At 34.2% G+C, this 26069-nt stretch overlaps 1 protein-coding gene and 1 long non-coding RNA gene across 2 annotated transcripts; both read right to left on the bottom strand.

Annotated features, from left to right (window-relative positions):
* Nucleotides 1–224: 224 nt before the first annotated feature.
* On the bottom strand, nt 225–3097 carry LOC133333534 (uncharacterized). Its single transcript, XR_009754453.1, has 2 exons — nt 2983–3097; nt 225–277 (listed from the first exon to the last, which is right to left on the bottom strand). It is a non-coding gene; the product is annotated as an uncharacterized LOC133333534 (long non-coding RNA).
* A 25-nt stretch (nt 3098–3122) lies between these two features.
* Nucleotides 3123–25362, bottom strand: LOC133333523 (dual 3',5'-cyclic-AMP and -GMP phosphodiesterase 11-like). The gene is made up of 4 exons (XM_061541843.1): nt 25202–25362; nt 24437–24580; nt 3249–3373; nt 3123–3205 (listed from the first exon to the last, which is right to left on the bottom strand). Exons 1-4 carry the CDS (start codon nt 25252–25254, stop codon nt 3123–3125), a joined length of 405 nt encoding a protein of 134 aa, XP_061397827.1. The 5' UTR covers nt 25255–25362.
* Between the last annotated feature and the right edge of the window lie 707 nt (nt 25363–26069).

Below are 26069 nucleotides of genomic sequence, written 5' to 3'. Positions count from 1 at the left end.
GTGACTACAGTCACATATCATAGTCAATAAAATCGAAGCTGTCACATTAAATATATTATTTATAACATACACACTGGCATTTTATATTTTCGTAAATGTTGTATATAAATATGTATAAATGTTTGTGTACTTACTTCTTGGGACCATCGGCACTGCCACTGCAACGACCTTGTACCAAAAACAATGAACCCCGATCGGCATTCAGCAATATTGAGACATTTTGCAGAATCTTATGGCATAAGCTGCGAACTTCCAATTCATTGCAGATGTCCTTTACCTACAAATGGGTGAAGTGGGTGTGAGGGCGAACATAACATCAGACATATCGTTGTTGCACGACAATGGCCAGCAAACAACATTACGAGAACAATTGTCGTTGGCCAAAGATATCAAATGACACCATTTGGCAAACATCAATGGACATTATCCACACAATCATGTGCAGAGATGTTGTTGTACATGTTGTTTTTGTTGTAGCATGTTTTCGAGGTTTCCAAGAGAATGAGATATAAAGAGTGCGAACATTATTTTGCACCATTGTTCGTTGTAAATAAAATGACAGCATCATCAGCATTGACATCGTCAGATATATACATGTGGGTGGGTGTGTGTGTGGGTACATGTAGGGTATTGTCCAGTTATTTGGTTGTAGTTTTAATGGAGAAACACCAAACGTCAATGACATCCATCGACATCCATGTATGTATGTACGTAGGAGATACGCCGCATATATACCAAGGAGTGTCAGAAATATCCAGAAAAATACATCCATTCCGTGCGAGAGAGGGAAATGCAAAGAAAAAGATAAAATAACAACAGTGATATTATTAACTGATACCATGGCAATATGTATGTGCGTGTGTGTATGTATTGTGTTGTAGTATACATTCATATAATTAATGTATTTTATAGACAATAATTACAGAATAATTGCTATTGTTCTTTTCTTCCTATAATACGACGCAGAGCATTAATTATGATAAACTGATGCAATGGTGCGTATGATTGATGTTAATTAAGTGATTTATTATGTTACGTATACGTCAGTGGTATTGGAGACCGAAGGGAAGGTCACATACGAACAAATAATGACAAAAGGATGTTAAAAACAGTAAGGAAAGTAGTAAAGTCGGATTTGACCGACTATATGATACCCTTTACACACTTTGGGTATATTCTACATATGTATCCTAAAAGATGTCGCCTTTTTGAATGAATTTTGGCTTGAAATTGAACGAAATTAAATATGTGATTTTTATCTATATCTAACCCGACTAACACCAATCCCTACACATGTCATTCTGTAACCTATGCTAAATTTTGCAAATCGATTTAAAGCAAACTTGACACAGGCTATTCGGTATGCTGCACTGTTTAAAATTTAATCTCAGTCAGACACCTTTTTTATTTGTGTCAATCGGCCTAGCTATGTATCTTTAGAGCAACATTAACTTCAAATCGGACGAAAATATATATAGGAGGTGTACACATCATTCTAGACTTAGTTTAGTACGCTATACCAAAATCCGTGCAAATCGAGAAATATATAGAGACTTTGGTGGACCAATTACGTTAAATAGGACGAAAATATATATGGGAGATATATCTAAATCTGGACCGATTTTCACGAAACTTAGCACACATCATTTTAGACTTAATTCAGTACGCTATGCCAAAATACGTACGATTTTCAGTGTCTTTGGGGCACTATGTACCTAAAATCGGACGAAAATATACTTGGGAGCTATATTTAAATCTGAACCGATTTCCAGAAAATTTAACACACATCTTTCTGGACCTAATTCAGTACGCTGTGCCAAATTTTGTACAAATCGAAAGATATATAGGGACTTTGGTACACCATTTACCTTAAATCGGACGAAAATATATATGGGAGCTATATCCAAATCTAAACCGATTTTCACGAAACTTTGCACACATCATTCTAGACCTAATTCATTACGCTTTACCAAATTTCGTCCAAATCGAAAGATATATGGGGACCATTTGCATTAAATCGGACAAAAATATATATGGGAGCTATATCTAAATCTGAACCGATTTTTCCCAATTTCAATAGGGTTCGTCCTTGGTCCAAATAAGTGACCTATGCCAAATTTCATCCAATTTGGATCATAAATGCGACCTGTACTTTGTTTACAATTTAACATCGACAGACAGACGGACGGACTTACATGCATAAATCGACTGAAAAGGTGATTCTATGTATATTCTCAAAATGAACCATGTGTCTATCTCGTTTCCTTTTGCTTGTTACAAACATATGCACAAAGACATAATACCCTGTACCACAGAGTGGTGAAGGGTATAAAAATCTACGTCTTGTTAGTCCTTCCAAAAAATTGCTAGTCCTTTAAAAAAAAAACTTTTTTTAAAAATTTACGCCATGCTAGTCCTTTCAAAAAATTGCTGGTCCTTCCAAAAAATTATTTTTAAAAATCTGCGCCTTGCTAGTCCCTCCAAAAAATTATTTTTAAAAATCTACGCCTTGCTAGTCCCTCCAAAAAATTATTTTTAAAAATCTACGCCTTGCTAGTCCCTCCAAAAAATTATTTTTAAAAATCTACGCCTTGCTAGTCCTTCCAAAAAATTATTTTTAAAAATCTACACCTTGCTAGTCCTTCCAAAAAATTATTTTTAAAAATCTACGCCTTGCTAGTCCTTCCAAAAAATTCTTTTTAAAAATCTACGCCTTGCTAGTCCTTCCAAAAAATTCTTTTTAAAAATCTACGCCTTGCTAGTCCTTCCAAAAAATTCTTTTTAAAAATCTACGCCTTGCTAATCCTTTCAAAAAATTCTTTTTAAAAATCTACGCCTTGCTAGTCCTTCCAAAAAATTATTTTTAAAAATCTACGCCTTGCTAGTCCTTCCAAAAAATTATTTTTTAAAAACTTGATAATCCTTTATACAATTATCCCCTCTTCCCTTAATTTTTTTCCATCTTATTAGACAATACCTTACCAGTTCAAATATTAACTCCTTCTCGTCCAACTGCTTCAGTTCATTGCGGGACAGCCGCTGCGGTCGATAATGATTATGATGGTGATGATGATGTCCCGTCTGCGGATAATAATGATTATTATGGCCAGAATTATTTTGGCCTACGCCACTGGAACATCCACCGCTACCAAGGCCATTGCCACCCGCCGAACCGCTGGTATTACCACCACCCGATGACAGTAAGCTGTTGTTACCCATACTGCCGTTACTGTTATTTGTACTCGTGCCAGATGTTGTGGCCATGGAACAATCATTTGTCGTCCCTATACTCAGGAAGGTGGGGGTGCCATCGATAGTATTGACGATAGGTTTTAACAAACCGCCACGTTCAAATTCATGTGCAGATATTTTTCTAAAAATAGAATAGAAAAAAAAAACAGAATAAGAAAAGTTGTTACAACAATGGACTAAAAAAAGGAAATTGAAAAAAGTATGTTTGGTGTAATAGAAAAAAATGATACGAATACTCAGATCAGAATTTTGGCATTGTATGCATGAAAATATGAAGGACAATGGTGTGGTGGTAAAATGTGACAGGATGCTTTTTATATTTAAAAAAAATATATATAAATTTTGAACCATATCCACTATAAGGATTTACAGCCCAAGATATTTTCAGATCCTTGAACTCATAGTCTTTATTATCAAGGGCGCTGTACCAAAACTTGGGCCGATATATAAATTTTTAATACCCAACATCCGTAGAGTTTTAGCAATCTATGGGTAAAATGTCAATGCTTTTTATAAATATTGCTCTACGGTGATTTCAACAGACAGGCTGACGAAAATGTCTCTTTCGACATGGTTGGGATTATAAAAGCAATAAATTCGGAAAGAGGTCTACATGGGCTCAATGTTTAGTCTGCTTGTATTTTAAATTAAATACTTTTTAATTCGGCTATTCTTTTTTTATTTTCCCCTTACTTAAAGGATATATTGTTTCACATTACTGTATTAAAAATATATCCCTACAAAAATCAGGATGTAAGAAAACAGAAAATCTTTTTTGTCACCAAAAAAAAAAAAAAAACAAAAATCTCTACATTTACTTTTTCTAAATACATTACAAACAAAAAGAAAACAAGAAAAAAATAATAGAATCTCAACAAAAAAATGTTTGGCATTAAAATGGATTTCATAGAAAGTAAAAATAAATTGCCATATCTTTGCTGAAAGGAAATAAAATGAGATGAAAAAAATAAAAAGGATTATACTGACCAGGGAGAAATAAAAACGAACCAACTTCAAATAAAGAAAATTTGTAACATCCTTACAAATAGAGTGTCATATTATGTGGCATTTGCTTTATGCTTTTATGTTTTGGTAGAAAATTGAGTTTTAAAAAAAAGGACAAAATAAATAAAAGAGCTTTGTACCCATTTATCAGATAACAATCGAGGATGTTTTAAAGAAATTTCACAGGAGTGGTTTTTGCAGAAAGAGATAATATTTCATTTTAAAATGAAAATTAATTTTCAAGGAATTTACTTCGGGGAAAAATGTAACAAGAAAAAGAAAAATAAATTGATTCAAGTAATAAATTGTGACTTCCAGGAAATTAATATTAAAAACTCTTAACAGTTTTTTGAGAAATATGTACATTGATAGAAAATAATATTTGTTTTAAACTGCACTCAGGTAGTCCTTCAAAAAATAAGTTTTAAAATAGTTGCACTCGGATAGTACTCAAAATTTGTATTTTAAAAAATACGCTTTGAAAGTAAAGACTACACGTTCATAGTTCCTAAAATTAAATTTCCAAAACATGGCTTCATACAAATCCACATTTTGATGATCTCTAAATATTATTTTTAAGAAATCAACGCTCAACTTTTATATTTTTAAATCTACGCTTTGATATTCAATAAACAAATATTTTCAAAAAATCTACGTTAACCATTTGGTGGTCTTTCGAAAAATATTTTTAAATATTTACGGATTTATGGAAAAATCGACAACTATCGAAATATCACACAAAAATTATTTTTTAAAAATCACCTCTTTGATGTTAATTAAAAATATATTATAAAACCAGTGAGCGGAGCAGTATAATCAGACGGGGCCGACCATATGATACCCTACACAACTTCCACGAAAATTTAACTTTCTGTGGTTATATATTCTAAGCATGGAAAATATTTCCCTATATTTGCACCCTCTTGATAGACTAGAGGTCAACAAACATTACTAATATTCAGTACAACCCTTCTAATTAGTTGTCCAGATTCCCTTCACCGTGGGTTGTGTTATGATGTTCGGCTTTCAATTGTGTCCACCTCATCCCAATATTATTATCTGATTATCATCGAAAATTATAGGCGTTGTCCTTGACCATACCTGGATCCTCATGGAAAATTTCAGAGCGATCCACGCTATATTTCCGCCCTCCCGTATGTTAATGGGTTACTAAATAATATCTGAGTTCGCAAGCACCTGTAACGACAATATTATTGGTATCAATGTAAAGGTCAACCACTCCTCTTGGATATATTATCAACTTCTCGGGTCTATGTCCTTCAGGACTAAATATATACGCCATACAATACAAATTTTGTCATTTTCACACAAAAGTCAGGGCCCATTCGATCCGCTAAATATTGACCGAACTTTATCAAAAAAGGCATGCTTATTCTTGGGCCCGATCCCCTTCTCCATGTAAAAATTCGCGATGTTCGGGCCATAATTACGGCCTCCAGAGCGGCCAGAAAATCAGACAAAAATTAAGTTTTTGGTCCATTTCATCCCCTAAATATTAAGCGATATTTACCAAAAACAATAGGGGCCTTCATTGGGCAGAATCCATCATACATGCAAAATTTCGTAAAGATTGGTCCATAACTGTGGCCTGTATCGTGTTTACAAATTATAATGGACAGACGGACGGACGGACACACATGTCTAGATCGACTTAGCTAGTCGAGATATGACGATCGGAATACTTAAAGGTGGGTATAGGACCAATATTTCGCGGCGTTACAAACTTTTGGGCCTACACAAAGATATAATACCCTGACAACATAGTTGTGTAGGGTATAAAAATCACCTCTTTGATGGTAATTAAATATATATTATAAAAATATAACCTTCCAAAAAATTGTTTTTAAACCAGTAAGGAAAGTTCAAAAGTCGGACGGGACCGATTATATGATACCCTTTACCACTTTGGGTACATAAAGGAATGCTTATATGTACAATAACCCCTAGATAGAAAATATCATCTTTGGGGGGCCATTGAAATGGAATCGGACGAAATTAACTGTGTGAAGTATATAGATATTTGAACTATATTGAAACAAACCATAGATACACCATTCTAAAAATTTATGAACAATTGAATGTCAATATTTGTATGAAATCGAGCAAAATATGTATGGACGTATTTGAGCGTATACTGCAGCACAATCTTTACACAGAATACAATACACGTTATTCTAGGTTCCATTTGGTAAATTGAGCACTATATCGTCCTAATCGGACTTCAGTTGTTTGATACAACATTAGGTAAAATCGCATGAAAATATATATGAAAACCTGAAACGAAGAAGTAACTTCAATACGCTTTGCAACATTTTGTCTCAATCGGACAAACATTCAATCAGGATCTTATTCCATACTCTGTGGAAAATTATGTCTCATAAAATCGGACGAAACTATATATGGGAGCTATATCTAAATCTGAACCAATTTCAACAAAACTCCTCGGACGTCAACCTGTAGTAAATTCAACACGCTACGCAACTATATATGGGAACTATATCCAAATCTGAACCGATTCCACTTCGCGTACATCAATCAGGACCTAATTCAGTAATCTGTGTAATCGGACCAATATTGTCTCAATCGGAGTTTGATTCACCATTTACATAAAATCGAAGGAAACTATATATGGGAGCTATATCTAAATCTGGACCAATTTTCTCCAATTTCTATTGGTTCAAATAAGTGATCTGTGCCAAATTTCATCCAAATCGGATCACAAATGCATAAATCGACTTAGAAAATTATTATATCCATATTTTCAAAAAGGAACCGTGGGTCTATCTCGATTTTTTTTGCCTGTTACAAAGATATGTACCACAGTGTGATAAAGGGTATAAAAATCGACGTTTTAAAAATCTTTCAAACAAAAAAAATATTTTTTTTTTTAAATCTACGCTTTTCAAAAAAATATTTTTGTGGGGATGGTACTTGAAGTAGTGGAACGATATTACCCATCTAAAAACTTGATCAAAGTCACTTCGTAATGTTAAAATGGAGTCAAATCGGTTGTAGAATGCGCTTATGACCATAAAAATATCGATTAAATGGATGCCCTTTATATGCGAGCTTATCCCAAAGTTCGACCCAAATTATTAATTTTGGCAATTTCTTTAGAGAAACATGTCCGTAGTCCTCCAAATAACGAAAATTATTTGTATCATTATATGGGGAATGTTCGCGATCATATACCGATACTAAAAAACTTTAAGTTTTATTACGAAATATGACAACCAAAAATTTACAATTACAGCAAATTTGATTGAAAAAGGTGTTTTAAATGCCAATAATACCGAATAGTTAGAGATACCGTTATATGGGCGTTAACCCCGAAACTTTAGCCAATAATTAAACAAAATTTGGAATATATCTTTGTAGGCCACTTAATTATTTTCCACATAATTAGAAATATTAAATTTTAGTCAGTTCGGTTGACAACGTGCCCAAAATCCTCAAAATACTGAATAATGGGGAAACCGTCGTATCGGCGCAGCTCCGAATCGTAGGGCAATATTGAGCAATAGCCGTTGTTTCTAGGCTATCATAATCCAGTATATAAATATTATCTACACATTGATTGTTCTTTTAAAATATTTTTTAAATCTTCGTTCAAATGGTATTCTAAATTCATTTTTTGAAAAGTTTCTATCATTCCCAAACTTCTTAATTTTTTTCAAATTCACCAAAATTGAATTCAAGAAAGTTAGTTCCACATTGTAACCTAATCATTGTACATCATTATCAGGAATACATGGAATCCTAGAAAATTTTCCAAATTTATCACAGAGCAAACAATAGCATTGAAGGAATCATATCATAGCAAGCCAATCATCATAATACCCATTCACTTGCATTTTAAAATAGTTCCAAAGAACCAGAACGTAAAGAAAAAACATAAATTTAATTTAGAACAAAGCAAGCACACAAAATTCCAAAAAACCCACAAAGAAACCGAAGAAACAATCAATCCCACAAATAAGAAAGAATACACAATTGAGCCATCATCATTAGCATTGGTTAGTAGTGGCAGCAGGAACATCATCACCATTGAGCATAAATGATGTTGTAACAACTAGTTGAGGATTTTACCCCTTCCTTGGCAACAAGGACTTGACCATTCCATGTACATTTCATTGTATCAAACAAATGAAGTTATTTGTTTGTTTGCTGGTACTGACATTTGAAAGCAAACAAAAATAAAGCTCTATGAAATTCTGTTTTCGATGTATTTAAGTGTGTGTGTGTATGTGTGAGCTGTTTTTATTGCAGAGGAAGTAAATTGGTTTTAGTTATGTGTGTTGTTGAGGTTTTTCGTTTTCATTCAGTGGTCAATGTTTAAAAATAGTAACATGATTGTGTGTGTTGCAGAACCACATATATCAGCATTTAAATCAATCATTAGACCAACAATTGTTGCAAATATTTAAACGGGAAACATAACTACATTTCTGGAGATCAAAAAATTATTTATTAGTTATTATTATTACTTTTTTTAACAATCATAAAACGTGTAGGAGACATCCCTTTCTAAGTAAGAGTGGTATTACTACAGAAGGCGAACATACACGGACGTCGATATCAAACGTGAAAACACCTTACGAGATTTTACATTATTACATCGTAGATTTCAAAAAGTAATATCGGCCGACTAATGTTAAAAGGTGTAACGATATAATCCCTCACTAAACCACCTATACACGAGTACACATATAACCACATACACATATGTGTTGCGTGTTACTTTTATATTTATTTGATGTTTCATTTTCATTGGCAAAATAAACATTAACAAAGCCATTGAATTTATTGCACTCACACACACACACCTTCTCATAAATGTCACAAGCCAACATTACCACTATTACACTCACTACGCACATATGCATATCCATTTGATAGAAAGTAAACCAATCTAAATGAATTAAAACAGAGTGTGTGGATATATGTATGTATGTGTGTTAGAAAGTGACTTATACCGAGTAAAAGAGAGTTCGAGGAAATAAAACCGAAACTGAAGCTGGTGATAGTATAACATAAAACTTAAGTAAGATACAAATTACTAAATTATATATAACTATGGAGTGTACTCGATTTTTTCGTGATTCAGAAACTAAGTAAATAACTAAATTCACGAAATCGTAATATTTGAGTAAAAAAAAAACATTACAACACCTTTTACATTAAATTGGACGAAACTATATATGAGAGCTATATCACTCCATTCTAGACTTAATTCAGCACGCTGTGCCAAATTTCGTGCAAATCGAAATGTTTTTGGTGTACAACTTACATTAAATCAGGAGAAAAGTATATGGGAGCTATATCTAAATCTGAACCAATATTTCTCAATTTTCTTGGACCAAACTTCATTCAATTCGGATCATAAATACGACCTGTACTTTGCTTACAATTTAACATGGACAGCCGGACGGACATGCATAAATCGACTCAGAAAGTGATTCTATGCATATTCTCAAAACGGACCATGACTATTTAGTACAATTTAGTACTTTATGTTCCCAAAATTACGCATTTCCTAAACTACCTCAATCCAACAGTAATTTTAATTCCTTAAGTCTGGAGTCCAGCCTATCCGTTTGCACATAATCAAGTTGTACCAAACATAGTACCATTTAGTACACATAAGTACCTCAATCCTGTACTCCAATAGTAATCCTAACTCCTATTTTTAAGTATTCAATCTCTTTACGCTTAACTAAGTGCAGATAGTACCAAATTTAGTACTTTTCATAGACATAAGTACGAATTTCTAAAATGGAGCATCTACATCCTTCTAACTTTCCATCAGTGAACCACATCCAAAATTTTAGAATTCTAGCTCTTCCCCTTTGTCTACCCTCGATTCGGGGTCAATGACCTTTAATTCGGGTTAAATGATGGCCTTTAATCCGGGGTCAATGACTCTTAATCCGTATTAGGCCTTAATCCGGGGTCAAGGATCCTTAAACCGGATTAAATGTCCCTTAATCCGGATTAAGTGGCTCTTAATCCGGATTAAGCCTTAATTCTGGGTCAAGGACCCTTAATCCGGATTAAGTGTCCCTTAATCCGAATTATGTTTCCCTTAATCCGGATTATGCCTTAATCCGGATTAAGCCTTAAACCTGGGTCAAGGACCCTTAATCCGGATTAAGTGTCCCTTAATCCGGATTAAGTGGCCCTTAATCCGGATTATGCCTTAATTCGGATTAAGCCTTAAACCTGGGTCAAGGGCCCTTAATCCGGATTAAGGGCCACTTAATCCGGATTATGTGTCCCTTAATCCGGATCAACTGTCCCTTAATCTGGATTAAGTGGCCCTTAATCCGGATTATGCTTTAATCCGGATTAAGCCTTGAACCTGGGTCAGTGACCCTTAATCCCGATTAAGCCTAATCCTGGGTCTATAACCCTTAATCCGGATTAAATATTAATCCCGGTCCAAACATCTCCCTATTCGGATCATATATATGAGATTAATTGTGTTTCAGTCTTACAAACTTTGAGTCTTTAGTACACAATTTACTTAAAATCGGGTGAAAATATATATAAATCTGAACCTATTTTCAAGAAACGTAGCACACAACATTCTAGACTTAATTCAGTACACCATGCCAAATTTCGTTCTAATCAAAAGATATATAAGGATTTTGGTGCTCCATTTACTTTAAATCGGACGAAACTATATATTGAGCTATATCTAAGCATGAACCGAGTTCCCCAATTTCAATACGGTTCGCCCTTGGGCCAAACTTCTCCCAATTCGGATAAAGTGATTCTATGCATATTCTCAAAACGGACTATGACTATTTAGTACAATTTAGTACTTTATGTTCCCAAAATTACGCATTTCCTAAACTACCCCAATCCAACAGTAATTTTAATTCCTTAAGTCTGGAGTCCAGCCTATCCGTTTGCACATAATCAAGTTGTACCAAACATAGTACCATTTAGTACACATAAGTACCTCAATCCTGTACTCCAATAGTAATCCTAACTCCTATTTTTAAGTATTCAATCTCTTTACGCTCAACTAAATGCAGATAGTACCAAATTTAGTACTTTTCATAGACATAAGTACGAATTTCTAAAATAGAGCATCTACATCCTTCTAACTTTCCATCCCTCTCTTAAATCGGATTAAACCTTAATTCTGGGTCAAGGACCCTTAATCCGGATTAAGTATCCCTTAGTCCGGATTATGTGACCCTTAATCCGGATTAAGTGGTCCTTAATCCGGATTATGCCTTAATCCGGATTAAACCTGGGTCAAGGTCCCGGATTAAGGGACACTTAATCCGGATTAAGGGACACTTAATCCGGATTAAGGGACACTTAATCCGGATTAAGGGTCCTTGATCCAAGATTAAGGCTTAATCTGGATTAAGGGACACTTGATCCAGGATTAAGGCTTAATCTGGATTAAGGGTTCTTGACCCAGATTTAAGGCTTAATCCGGATTAAGGTATAATCCGGATTAAGGGCCACTTAATCCGGATTAAGGGACACATAATCCGGATTAAGGGTCACTTAATCCGGATTAAGCCTTAAACCCGGGTCAAAGACCTTAATCCGGATTAACTGTCCCTTAATCTGGATTAAGTGGCCCTTAATCCGGATTAAGCCTTAAACCTGGGTCAAGGACCCTTAATCCGGATTAAGTGTCCCTTAATCCGGATTAAGTGTCCCTTAATCCGGATTATGTGTCCCTTAATCCGGATTAAGTGGCCCTTAATCCGGATTATACCTTAATCCGGATTAAGCCTTAAATCTGGGTCAAGAACCCTTAATCCAGATTAAGCCTTAATCCTGGATCAAGTGTCCCTTAATCCAGATTAAGCCTTAATCTTGGATCAAGGACCCTTAATCCGGATTAAGTGTCCCTTAATACAGATTATGTGTCCCTTAATCCGGATTAAGTGGCCCTTAATCCGGATTAAGCCTTAAACCTTAATCCGGATTAAGTGGCCCTTAAGTGGCCCTTAATCCGGATTAAGGGATCAAATGCCCTTTAATCCGGATTATAATATTGAAAAAATATTCTGTACCAAGTATGTTAGTCTTAGGGTCCTTATAAAAATATTGTTTAACCAGTGAGCGGAGCAGTATAGTCGGACGCGGCCGACCATATGATACCCTACACAACTTCCAGGAAAATCTATATTCTGAGCTTTGGCACTATTTCGAGATATTTTTACCAAATATTAGTAATATTCAGTAAAGCACTTCTAATTACTTGTCCTGATTCCTTTCATCGTGGGTTGTGTTGTGATGTTCGACTTTCAATGTGGCCTATAGATCGACTCGAACAAACACAAAAAAATAAGTTTTCGGTTCACTTCATCCAAAAATTATTATCTGATCATCACATCATTATAGGCGTTGTACATGACCATAACTGGAACCTCATGGAACATTTCAAAGCGATCAGCGCTATATTTCCGCCCTCTGGTGTGGTAATGGGTTACTAAATAATATATTAATACGTAACCACCTGTAAATATTTACGTGTAACTCCCACATCCGAGTACATACGACAATATAATTGGTATCAATTTAAAGGCCAACCACTCCTCTTGGATAAACTATCATCTTTTCGGCTCTATGTTCTTCAAGAGTAAATATATACGCTATATAATACAATTTTTTTAATTTTTCACACAAAAGTCAAGGTCCATTTGAACCTCTAAATATTGACCGATCTTATTCTTTGGTCCAATCCCCTTCTCCATGTAAAAAATCGAGATGTTTGGGCAATAATTGAGGCCTCTGGAGCGACCAGAAAAACCGACAAAAAATAAGTATTTGGTCCATTTCATCCCCTAAATATTAACCGATATTTACCAAAAACAATAGGAGTCTTCATTGGGCCAACCCCTTCCTACATGCAATTTTTGGTGAAGATTAAGAGTCCATAACTGTGGCCTGTATCGTGTTTACAAATTATAATGGACAGACGGCTAGACAGCTAGTCGAGATATGACGATCGGTATACTTAAAGGTGGGTCTAGGACCAATATTTCGCGGCGTTACAAACTCTATAATACCCTCACAACATAGTTGTGTAGGGTATACAAATCCACTCTTGTGGCGTCCTTAAAAATCTCTTGGTCTTAAAAAAACTCTTTAAAATTCTTTAATTTTTCCCACGTTCATAATCCACCTCTAAATCTGTATAGTGGTTAGAATAGTCCACATACATAGCCGCTTAATTCCACCCCACTGAGAGTATTTAATTTGTTTTTATTTCCCTAGAAATTATGGCAATTAAAAATTTTAATATTATCGTTTTAATGTTTTTACAAGTTCTCCTATTCCCCTAATTAAGATATTTGCTTTAATTTCTGAACTACGAAAAAAGAGCACACCATATTTATGTATAATTTAGTAAATTTGTATATTGGTTTTAGTTTGTCGTTTCAGTTTTATTTCCACGCACTCTATTTTTTCAAATAAGTTACTTTCTCATATAAACGGACACACACAAACACATATCCACACTCTGTGATAATTCATTTAGTTTGGTTTGTTTTCTATCAAATAGATAGTAACGCACATGTATATGAGTGTGTGTGAGAGTGCGATAGTAGTAATGTTGGCTTGTGGCATTTATGGTAGAATATATGTGTGTGTGCGTCTGTGATAAATTCAATGGCAATGTTAATGTTTAGATTGCCAATGAAAATGAAACATAAAATAAATATTACAGAACTAACTAACACTCAAATATATGTATGTGTGCTTATGAGAGTGTAAAGGTGATTTTTGTGGGGGATTATATGTTTACACCTCTTGACATTAGTTGGATAGTTTATTAAGTCTGTCATTGCTTCATGGTAATAATGTTAAATCTGTCCTCACGTTCGACATTGATATCTGTATGTCTGTCGTCTACATTTATTTCACTTTTACTTCCCAAGGGGGGTACCTTCCTCTTATTTTTATTGTTTTCAAACAACAACAAACATATTATGGTTCTCTAGAAAGGTAGTTATGTTTCCCAGTCAAATGTTTGCAATAATTTTTGGTCTAATGATTTTCAAATGCTGATATATGTGATTCTGCAACACACACAATCATGTTACTATTTTTAAACATTGACCACTGAATGAAAACAGCAAAACCACAAAAACCTCAACAACAACACATAACTAAAACCAATTTACTTCCTCTGAAACGAAAACAGCACTCACGCATTCATACACACACACACACTGAAATACACCGGAATCAGAATTTCATAGAGCTTTATTCTTGTTTGCTTGTTTTCAAATGTCAGTACCAGCAAACAAACAAATACTCAATTTGTCGGATACAATGGAATGGTCCTTGATGGAATTCAAAAGGAAGGGGTAATATCCCTCCAGTGGATGTTATAGCATCATTTATACTCAATGGTGATGGTGATGATGTTCCTGCTGCCACTACTAACCAATGCTGATGATGATGGCTCAATTGTGTATTCTTTCTTGTTTGTTCGAATTGGGGTTTTTTTTGGTTCGTTTTCTTTGTGGTATTTTTTGGAATTTTGTGTACTTGCTTTGTTCTAAATTAAGTTTTTTCTTTCGTTCTAGTTCTTTGGAACTATTGTGAAATGCAATTGAATGGGTATTATGATGATTGGCCTGCTATGATATGATTGTTTCATGGGTATTGTTTGTTTTGTGTGTAGCTTTGGAAAATGACGTGTACTTTCTATGAATGCCTGATTATGTGCAATTATTAGGTTACAATGTGAAATTAACTTGATTTTGGTTAAGACATTTTAAAGTTTTTGTTTTTAAGAGAAGGAGTAAAATGGATTCCAGGGCAAACATTAATCGAAATTCATTGATAAGGCAAATAAAAATTCTTGCCTCGAAATTCCTAAGAGAATGTAATTTAAAAAAAAATTATCTCATGGTCAACAAATAAATATTTAAGTCCTGCAAGAGTTACAAGCAAATTGTTTGCTATGACTAAAAGAGGTACCTGACAACTATAGGCAACATGCTTTCCTGACTAAATAATGAAAAAAGGGATACCTACAATCAAAAATCATTCTATTGTTTTTGAAAGTAGTCTACAGCATAATTTATAATTTTTTTTCATGCGATCAAACCAATTTGCGAAGATTTGTTCTACTCATAGGAAGATATTTACAAAATATGAAAATAAATTCAAATGAGTTCCAAATTGTAACCTAAACATTGCACATCATAATCAAGTATTCATGGAAGTCCCAAAATTTTCCAAAACTACCACAGGACAAGCAGTACCAATGAAACAATCATATCATAGCAGGCCAATCATTATAATATATATTCTATTGCATTTCAAAATAGTTCCAAAACAGAACCAGAACGAAAGGAAAACCAGTAAAGTCGGACTGGGCCGACTATCCTAAAAGACGTCGACTTTTCGAATGAAATTGAACGAACTTAAATATGTGATCTTTATCTATATCTAAACCGACTAACATCAATCCCTACACATATCATTCTGCAACCTATCCTAAATGTCGCAAATCGATTTGAAGCAAAATTGACACACGCTATTCGGTATGCTGCACTGTTTAAAATTTAATCTCAATCAAACACCCATTGATTATTTGGTGTGCATAAACATGAATAAGACGAAATTATATATGGAAGCTATGCTATATCTATATCTGAACCGATTTCAAGGAAACTTGCCAGAGATTTATATTGACTTCAGTACGTTGTGTCAATTCGTGCAAATCAATAAGGGAGCTATATCGAAAATCTGAACCGTGCAAATCGAATGATTTTCAGGGACTTTGGTGCACTATTTACCTAAAATCGGGCGAAACTATATATAGGAGCTATATATGAGAACTATATCTAAATCTGAACCGACTAGCACGATATTTAGTGCACGTCATTCTACACTTAATTCATTACGCTATGCCAAAATTCGTGCAAATCAAAACAGACGGACGGACAGACGGACATGCATAAATCGACGCAGAATGTGATTCTATGCATATTCTCAAAAGGAACCATGGGTATATCTCGATTCCTTTTGCTTGTTACTAACATATGCACAAAGACATAATACCCTGTACCACAATGTAGTGAAGGGTATAAAAATAGATAACTTAATTTAGAACAAGGCAAGCGCAAATCAGTAAGGAAATTCCAATAGTCGTACGGACCGTCTAATATATACTATATACTGTAGATGGTATACATGGAAGTTATTTCTAAATCTAAACCGATTTCAACAAAACTTCACAGACATGAAACTGGACTTAATTAAGTGCGCTTGCGTCTTAATCGGAAACATTTAAATAAAATCGAACGATTTCCACAAAACTTCGCATACATTAATACGGACTTATTTCAGTACGCTGTGCAAAATTTTGTCTCGATCGAACAAAAATTGGGTGTTTGGTGTGCCATTTAGATAAAATCAGACGCAAATATATATGTGACAGCTATATGTAAATATGTACTGATTTTCTCCAGTTTCACTAGGGTTCGTCACTGTGCAAAATGTTTTCTCAATCTAACAATCCTTGGGAGTTTGATGCACCCTTTACATGAAATCGAACGAAACTAAATATAGGAGCTATATCTAAATCTGAACCGATTTCCACAAATCTTCACATACATAAATATGGACATATTTTAGTACACTGTGCAAATGTTGTCTCAATCGAACAATCCTTGGGAGTTTGGTGCACCATTTTGCATATAATCGGCGAAACTATATATGGGAGCTATATCTAAATCTTAACCGATTTCAAGAAAACTTCATAGAGATTAAACTGGATTTAATTCAGTACGCTGTGAAAAATTTTGTCTTGATCGAACAAATATTGGGTGTTTGGTGCACCATTTAGATAAAATCGGACGAATTTATATGTGAGAGCTATATTTCAATCTTTGCGGATTCTCTCCCATTTCAATAGGGTTCGTCCTTAGGTCAAATAAGTGACTTTTGCCAAATTTTATCCAAATCGGATCATAAATGCGACCTGTACTCTCTTCACAAGCATATATGGACGGACGGATATACATACATCAACTCAGAAAGTGCTTCTATGCATATTCTTAAAAGTAATCATGTGTCGATTTCGTTTTATTTTGTCTGTTACAAACATATGCACAGTGTGTTGAAGGGTATACAAATTCCAAAAAATCCCACAATGGATTCATCATCATCAGCAGTGGTTAGTAGTGGCAGCAGGAACATAATCACCATTGAGCATAAATGATGTTGTAACAATCAGTGAAGGATACTATCCCTTCCTTGACGTCGAGGACTTAACCATTCCATTCACATTTTATTGTATCCAACCATTGGAGTATTTGTTTGTTTGCTGTTACTGACATTTGAAAACAAACAAAAGTCAAGCTCTATAAAATTTCGTTTCCGGTGTATTTGATTGTGTGTATGTGTGTGAGTGCTGTTTTCGTTGCTGAGGAAGTAAATTGGTTTTAGTCATGTGTTGTTGTTGAGGTTTTTTGTTTGTAGTTTTTCCTTGTCATGTTCAAATATAGTGTTGGACAATGTTCAAATATAGTGTTATTATTGTGTGTGTGTTTGGTTCAGAACCACATATCAGTACTTGAAAATCATTAGACAAACAATTGTTATAAACATTTAACCGGGAAACATACATTTCTAGAGAGCAATAAAATTATTTATTTATTTTAACAAGCATAAACCGTGGGAGTGGTATCCCTTTCTAATAAAGGTGGTATTACTGCAGACGGACGTCGGTGCGGACACTTTACGAGATTTAACATCACTACTTTGAAGATTTACAAAAATGTTAACCAACTAATGCTAAAAGGTGTAGATATATACCCCCTATTAAACCACCTTCATACACACATAACCATATACACATATGTATGTGCTGCGTGTTAGTTTTATATTTATTTGATGTTTCGTTTTCATTGGCAAATAAACAATAACAAAGCCATTTATTGCACTCGCGCACACATATCCTCCCATAAATGCCACAAGCCAACATTACCACTATCACACTCACACACATATACATATCCATTTGATATAAAACAAAGCAATCTAAATGGGTTACCACAGAGTGTGTGGATATATGAATGTGTGTGTTGCTTAGAAAGTGGCTTATAACGAGTTCATGGAAATAAAACTGAAACTGAAGCTGGTGATAGTAGAACATAAAACTTAGCCAATATACAAATTACTAAATTATACATAAACACGTTGTGCACTTGTTTTTGTTTTTCATGGTTCAGGACCTAAGCTAATAACTAAATTAACGGAATCGAAATGTTTGTATGAAAACATTTCAACAATAATATTTAAATTTTTAATTCCCATCATTTCCGGCGAAACAAAAACAAATAAAATATTTTAACAAATAAAATATTTTAACCAATAAAATACTTAAGAGTATACATGAAGTGTTTGTGTGAATGTAGTAAATATTAAACTTTAATTGTCACAGAATATGTTTAAGGATCAACAGGCCATAGATTGACATTTTTGAAAAATGTATGTGCATAGCTTGTGAATATTTTTAAATATTTTCTCATATACTAATATTTATACTGGTCAAGCTAAGTCCTAATCTTGAATTATTTTTATATATGTTTTTACTGGACAACTGAAGTTTAAGCATTGATTTTTTAAAGAATGTATTCAGGGACCAGCAGAGCAGTGAGGATGGATTTTTTACATCATGTTTTTATATGGACATCTAAGCTTTTAGCGTGGACTTAAAAAAAACCAGTAAGTAGTAAAGTCGGAAGGGGCCGACTATATGATACCCTTCATCACTTTGGATACACTCAACAGATAAATCCTAACAGAAGTCAAATTTTTGAAGGACCATTAGCATGAAAATGGACCCATAAACATGTCATTCTGCAACCTACACTAAATTGCTTGCTGTTGCTTCTTTCAATGGGACAAAACTATATAAAGCAATGTAAAGGATATATATATATATATATATATATATCGAAATCTAAACCGATTTCATTGAAACCAGTGACAAGTTAAGTTATATGCATTATGCACTTAAAATCGGGGAAAAAGTATATATAGGAGCTCTATCCAAATCTGAACAGAATTTCACGAAACTTAACACACATAATTCTAGACTTAATTCATTACGCTATACCAAATTTCGTGCAAATCGAAAGATATATAGGGACTTTGGTGCAACATTTACATTAAATCGGACGAAAATATATATGGGAGCTATATTTAAATCTCAACCGATTTCCCGAAACTGAACACACATCATTCTAGACCTAATTCAGTACACTATACAAGATTTCGTACAAATCGAAAGATATATAGGGAATTTGGTGGACCATTTACATTAAATCGGACGAAAATATATACCGGAGCTATATCTAAATCTGGACCGATTTTCAGGAAACTTAACACACATCATTCTGAACCTAATTTATTACGATATGCCAAATTTCGTGCAAATTGAAAGATATATAGGGACTTTGGTACACCATTTACATTAAATCGGACGAAAATATATATGGGAGCTATATTTAAATCTCAGCCGATTTTCACAAAACTGGACACACATCATTCTAGACCTAATTCAGTACACTATACCAGATTTCGTACAAATCGAAAGTTATATAGGGTATTTGGTGGACCATTTACATTAAATCGGACGAAAATATATATGGGAGCTATATCTAAATCTGGACCGATTTTCAGGAAACTTAACACATATCATTCTAGACTTAATTCATTACGCTGTGCCAAATTTCGTGCAAATCGAAAAATATATAGGGTTTTTGGAGGACCATTTACATTAAATCGGACGAAAATATATATGGGAGCTATATCTAAATCTGGACCGATTTTCCGGAAACTTAACACACATCTTCCTAGACCTAATTTAGTAAGCTGTGCCAAATTTCGGGCAAATCTAAGGATATATAGGGACTTTGGTGCACCGTTTACCTTAAATCGGACGAAACTATATATGGGAGCTATATCTAAATCTGAACCGATTTTCTCGAAAATTGGCACACATAATTCTGGAACTAATTCAGTACGCTATGTCAAATTTCCTGCAAATCGTGAGATATACAGGGACTTTGGTGCACCATTTACATTATGTATGGGAGCTATATCTAAATATAAACCGATTTTTCCCAATTTCAATAGGGTTCGTCCTTGGGCCAAAAAAGTGAGCTGTGTCAAATTTCATCCAAATCGGATAATAAATGCGACCTGTACTTTGTTTACAATTTAACATGGACAGACAGACGGACAGACGGACATGCATAAATCGATTTAAAAAGTGATTCTATGCATATTCTCAAAAGGAACCATGTGTCTATCTCGTTTCCTTTTGCCTGTTACAAACATATGCACAAAGACATAATACCCTGTACCACAGTGTGGTGAAGGGTATAACAAGATGATCGCATTAAATTTTATTAAATTTCTTTTATGGTCAAGGACGGCGCCTATAATCTTCGGTGATGTTGAGATGATATTTAGGGGGTACAATGAGCCGAAAACATAATTTTTGTCAGATATGCCATCGCATATTTTACACGGAGCAGAGGATCAGACCATATACTTTTTTTATGATATAGATATTTGCCTCGGGAAAACAATATTTGGAAAATATGTCAGGGTTAGAAAGAGGAGCTGTTGACATATAATTGGACATGGGAATATAAATATTGCAAAATATTGTCCTTGTTCAGAATATAGTTCCGAAGAAACTTAGACTTCAGACTGGTAGTTATGTAGGGTATCATATGGTCGGCCTCGTCCAACTATACTACTCCGCTCTCTGCTTTCAAATATTTTTAATGACTCATAAGAGGGTGGATTTTATACACTCAGCCTTATGGCTGTTGAGGGTATATAAACATTAATACGGGAAAAATGTGCCTAATCAAAATATGGATTTTAGACGCCATGTTTCTTTGAATCAATCCGTTTCATACACTTTGGAGACGATTTACAAATGTCTGTCCATCTGTCTCCCAAAGGAAGTAACCGATTTCGCCATAACTCTAGTTTAGTAAAAACGATCAGTTTTTTCTGATATTTTTCCGAGGTAAGTATTTTTACCCTAATTATGGAGTTATATTTTTTTCCTAATTATGGAGTTATATTTTTTACCCGGTTATTTTAACCGGAAGTTTGGGCACCGGTACCCAGTTATAGCCGGTTCTACGGATCCGTTTAATATAAAATAGGTATAATTTTAAAGCTTATATCTTTCCATTGAGTGGTGATATGATGGGGTTATCTAAAACCGTTTTGGAGATACAGTCAAAAAAACTGGGTTTTGGACTCCCTAAAAGTCGAACCTGGATCCATTATGGTCCCCCTCCAATCCTGACTACAATGATAGAACACAATTTGCCCTTTCCAAAATGGTGGATTTCTGCCGAAGGCCTGTCACCCAGACCCAGGCTGCAGGCCGGCAAACAAAAAAACGCATTTTATTTAAAAGGAGATTCTGTCATGCAGAAATAATTTCCTTGTTTTTATAGGATGAAGTCCATCAGAGCGTAGATTTTCAAAAATTGTTTTTTAAGACCCAGTACAGCGTTGAGTATGTAGAAATTAGTTTTTAAAGCCCAGCTGAAAGATGATTTTCTAAAAATTATTTTTTAAAAAAAGAAATTTTTTTGCAGACCCATCAGAGCATAGATTTCTTAAGAAATTTATATTTTTTTGAATACCCACCTAAGTGTAGATTAAAACCAGTGAGCGGAGCAGTATAGTCGGACGGGGCCGACCATACGATACCCTACACAACTACCACGGAACTCAAATTTTCTGCGGATGTTTATTCCGAGCCTGGGCAATATTTCGTGATATTTGCACCCTCTTGCCCGATAGAGGTAAACAGCACCTCTTCCTCACACTGGCATATTTTCCGAATATTACGAGTATTCATTACAGCTATTGTCCAGATTTCCTTCACCGTGGGTTGTGTTGTGATGTTCGGCTTTCATTTCTGGTCTATAGATCGCCTCGAAAATAACACAAAAAATTAAGTTTTCGGTCCACTTCATTCCAAAATTATTATCTGATCATCACCGAAATTTATTGGCGTTGTCCTTGACCATACCCGGAACCTCATGGAACATTTCAAAGCGATCAGCGATATAGTTTCGCTCCCTAGAGTGATAATGGGTTACTAAATAATATACGAATACGGAGATGCCTGTACATATTTAGGTGTAACTCCCACATCCGAGCACATACAACAATATAATTGGTCTTAATTTAAAGGTCGACCACTCCTCTTGGATATAATATCAACTTCTCGGGTTTATGTAATTCAGTGGTAAATATATATACTATAGAATAACATTTTTGTCATTTTTCACACAAAAGTCAGGGTCCATTTGACCCGCTAAATATTGACCGATCTTTATCAAAACATGCATGCTTATTCTTTGGCCCGATCCCCTTCTCCATGCAAAATTTCACGGTGTTTAGGCCATAATTGCGGCCTCTGGAGCGACCAAAAAACAGACAAAAATTTGTATTTGGTCCATTTCATCCCCTAAATATTAACCGATCTTTCCCAAAAACAACAGGGGTTTTCATTGGCCAGAACCCTTTCTACATGCAGAATTTCGTGAAGATTGCTCCATAACTGTGGCCTGTATCGTGTTTACAAATTATAATGGACAGACGGACCGACACACACATGTCCAGATCGACTCAGCTAGTCGAGATATGACGATCGGTATACTTGAAGGCGTTCCATGGGTTCTATATAGACAAAAAAGGAGTCATGATTGTGGATGACTCAAAGAAAGATTCAATCGATATTTTTCAGGGGCGTTAATTTTTTTAAGGAATATTTTTTCAAGGGCCATCCAACAAGGCGTGAATTTTTAAAGAATTTTTTTTAAATGCCATTTTTTTCTAATTTTTTAAGGGCCAAATCAAGGCGTGGATTTCTAATTTTTTTAAGGGCCAAGTCAAGGCATGGTTTTCTAATTTTTTTAAGGGCCAAATCAAGGCGTGGATTTCTAATTTTTTAAGGGACTTCTTACTTATATGTATTTGAAGGCCCCAAGGACTTATTATAGAAGACTTCAAGGGGGTCTTCTTCTTCTCATAGAAGCTATCAAAAAGGGGGAGTTTCTACTTCGAATAAATTTCAGGAGGATAAAATAGAGCTAAAAAGGTGCAAAAAATCTTCTTTACGGAAAAGGCCTGAATAAGATCCTATTTTTTTAACGGATTTCAAGATCTTACTTTTATATGAAGGCCTTAAGGGCCTCATCATCTGCCTATGTCCTTTCACCAGGTTACAGGAGGGCATTTCCTATAGCCTTCTCATTTTTAGATGGTCTTAAGATGTTTTTTTTTTCCTATAGAAATCCTCAAGAAGCAGAAAATTTCATGAAGGTATTTGTCATTCCGATTGCAACACCTCAAAATATTCACCAGGAACTCCCAATGTAGGTATATTCTTTATCAGTCTAAATTCTGTTTGTTAAAATCAGGTTGAAATCATAATGTAGATTTTCTAAAAATAAGTTTTTGAAGACCCACTGATGCGTAAATTTTCTAAAAACTATTTTTCAAAGCCCAGCTGAGAAAATATTTCTTAAGAAAGGTTTTCTAGAAATTATTTTTTGGAATCCCACCAGAACATAGTTTTCTTAAAAAATATTTCTTCAACGCCCATCAGAATGTAGATTTTCTAAAAATTATTTTCCTGAAGACCCATTAAAATGTAGATTTTCTAAAAAAAAGTTTCAAAGCTCAGCAGAGAGAAGATGTCTTATAAATCATTAATTTTTGGAGGCCTATCAAAACATAGGTTTTCTAAAAACAATTTTTAGGTCCATCAGAGCATAGATCTCTTAATAAATGTATTTTTTAAGGCTCATCTGAATGTAGTCTTTAATAAAAATATTTTTTGACGACCCATCAAAGCCTAAATATGAAAAAAAATAGATATGTTTTAGGAACCATTTTAAATTTTTAAAAATATGTTTTTTTTGAAGGTCGTCGATCTGTTAAAAATAAATTTTTGAAGACCCAGCACAGCGTAATATCTATTGTAAATATTTTTTCCGATTTTTGCAAGTCAATGATCTTTATGATCGTGATTATGTGCAATATATTTTTTATAGTACACCAGATTTTTATATTTTTATTATTTTCGTGCAAAACTTACCTAACTGGTGTTGTGGCTCCCGAACCACCACGTGATGAGCAATTTTGTCCATTTGGATGTGTGGGTGATGTATTGGATGTGTCATTGCCGGCTGATGTTGCATGCGATACCAACCAGGCATCCACAACCTGGCGTGTGGCTTTTCTGTAATGCAAGAAAAGAACAACAACAAAAATAAAGTTGAAATAAAACGAAAGCAATTAAATGGGAAAAATAACGATGTCAATCACCAAGGTTGAGAAGGGGAAGAGAATGGAAGCAATGATATGGGTTATCGTGCAAATATGTAATAGGACTTTTTTTGTTTTTAGCGTGGGCCATAATAAAACGTAACACATCAATACAATTTTTATTGTGAGATTTCATAATTTTTCTTATTACGAGTACACAAATGTGGACGATTTATCTTTGTTGAAGTTTTTTTTTTAATTGCAGATATGTGGGTGGATTTTCTTGAGAAAGGTTAGGTCAAAAGGCAGGATTTGAAAATAAAAATTTAATAATGAAACATAAGTCTGTAGAAGAAAAATTGGGTGGTTAAAGATAAATAAGCCATCTTGAATTAGGAAAATGAAAATTTGGAATCGATTTTTTCATTTCAAAAAATCTATTTTATGAAAGGTGATCTTAAAAATGTTATCGAAATTAATTTTTTCGATTTTTATAAAAGGTGATCTTTAAATTATTTCTCTTCGAAATGGAAAATTGTTTGATATTTTTTTAAATAAAATAATTTCCCTATAGATATCGAATTTTCCCACTTACCTTATAAAATAATCCTGAACAAATTCCTGATGTTCATCCATCCACGCCTCCATGCGTGCATATTCCGGATCATAGTGCCTCTGTGGTGATAATGGATTTAAACCTAATGTTGTTGTCTGTGTGCAGGATGATGGTGAGTAGCTATTATGTTGTTGTTGCTGCTGTTGGTGGTGGTGATATTGTTGCTGTTGTTGTTGATATGTGGCCAGGGGGACACCGGTACGATTATTTAATAATAAATTTTGTTCAGAACCATAGCCTGTGCCCCCCAGCTCCGTCGTCATTCTACCACTGCCAGCAGCACTGCTGCCACCACTGCCGGGACTGACATACAAATTTAGACTACTGTGAGGATTTGAATTGTAGGAATTATATTGAAATTGAGCAGAATTTGTTGTGGGTTCTTCAATGCTGCGCAAGTGTAGACCTGAAATGAGAAAAAAAAAATGGAGAAGGGAGATTAATAAAATTATTTCTAGAAATTTAAGGTTATATTTACAAAATAATCTGTAGAATTTTTCTTATACAAAAATATGTTTTTTTAAAAATTAATATAACATAGATATTTTTAAATTATTTTGTTGCGGATCCTTCAGAGATAAAAATTATTTTTTATGGTCCTTCAGAACGTAGGTTTTCAAAAAATATTTTTTTTGAAGACCCATGAGAGAGTAGATTTAAAAAAAAAATATTTTTTAAAGACCCATCAGAGCGTAGAATTTAAAAAAAATATTTTTTAAAGACCCATCGTGGATTTTAAAAAGAATTTTTATGAAGGACTAAAAGGCCAATAGGCCAATGGGAGTGGATTTTATAAAGAATTTTTATGAAGGACTAAAAGGCACAACTAAAAGGTCAATAGGCGTGG

Source organism: Musca vetustissima, unplaced genomic scaffold (assembly GCF_032173495.1).
Source record: "Musca vetustissima isolate MV318-11 ecotype Yass unplaced genomic scaffold, APGP_CSIRO_Mvet_v1 utg2722, whole genome shotgun sequence".
In the NCBI taxonomy this organism is placed as follows: Eukaryota; Metazoa; Arthropoda; class Insecta; order Diptera; family Muscidae; genus Musca; species Musca vetustissima.
This window is presented reverse-complemented; position numbering and strand designations above follow the sequence as displayed.

Coding starts and splice junctions, on each gene's coding strand:
- LOC133333523 (XM_061541843.1), bottom strand. CDS start 25,254: ATGGAGGCGTGGATGGATGAACATCAGGAATTTGTTCAGGATTATTTT. Junction 3,374..24,436: donor GGAGCCACAACACCAGTTAG/GTAAGTTTTGCA, acceptor TTCTATTTTTAG/AAAAATATCTGCACATGAAT. Junction 3,206..3,248: donor TTCCATGGCCACAACATCTG/GCACGAGTACAA, acceptor GGGTAACAACAG/CTTACTGTCATCGGGTGGTG.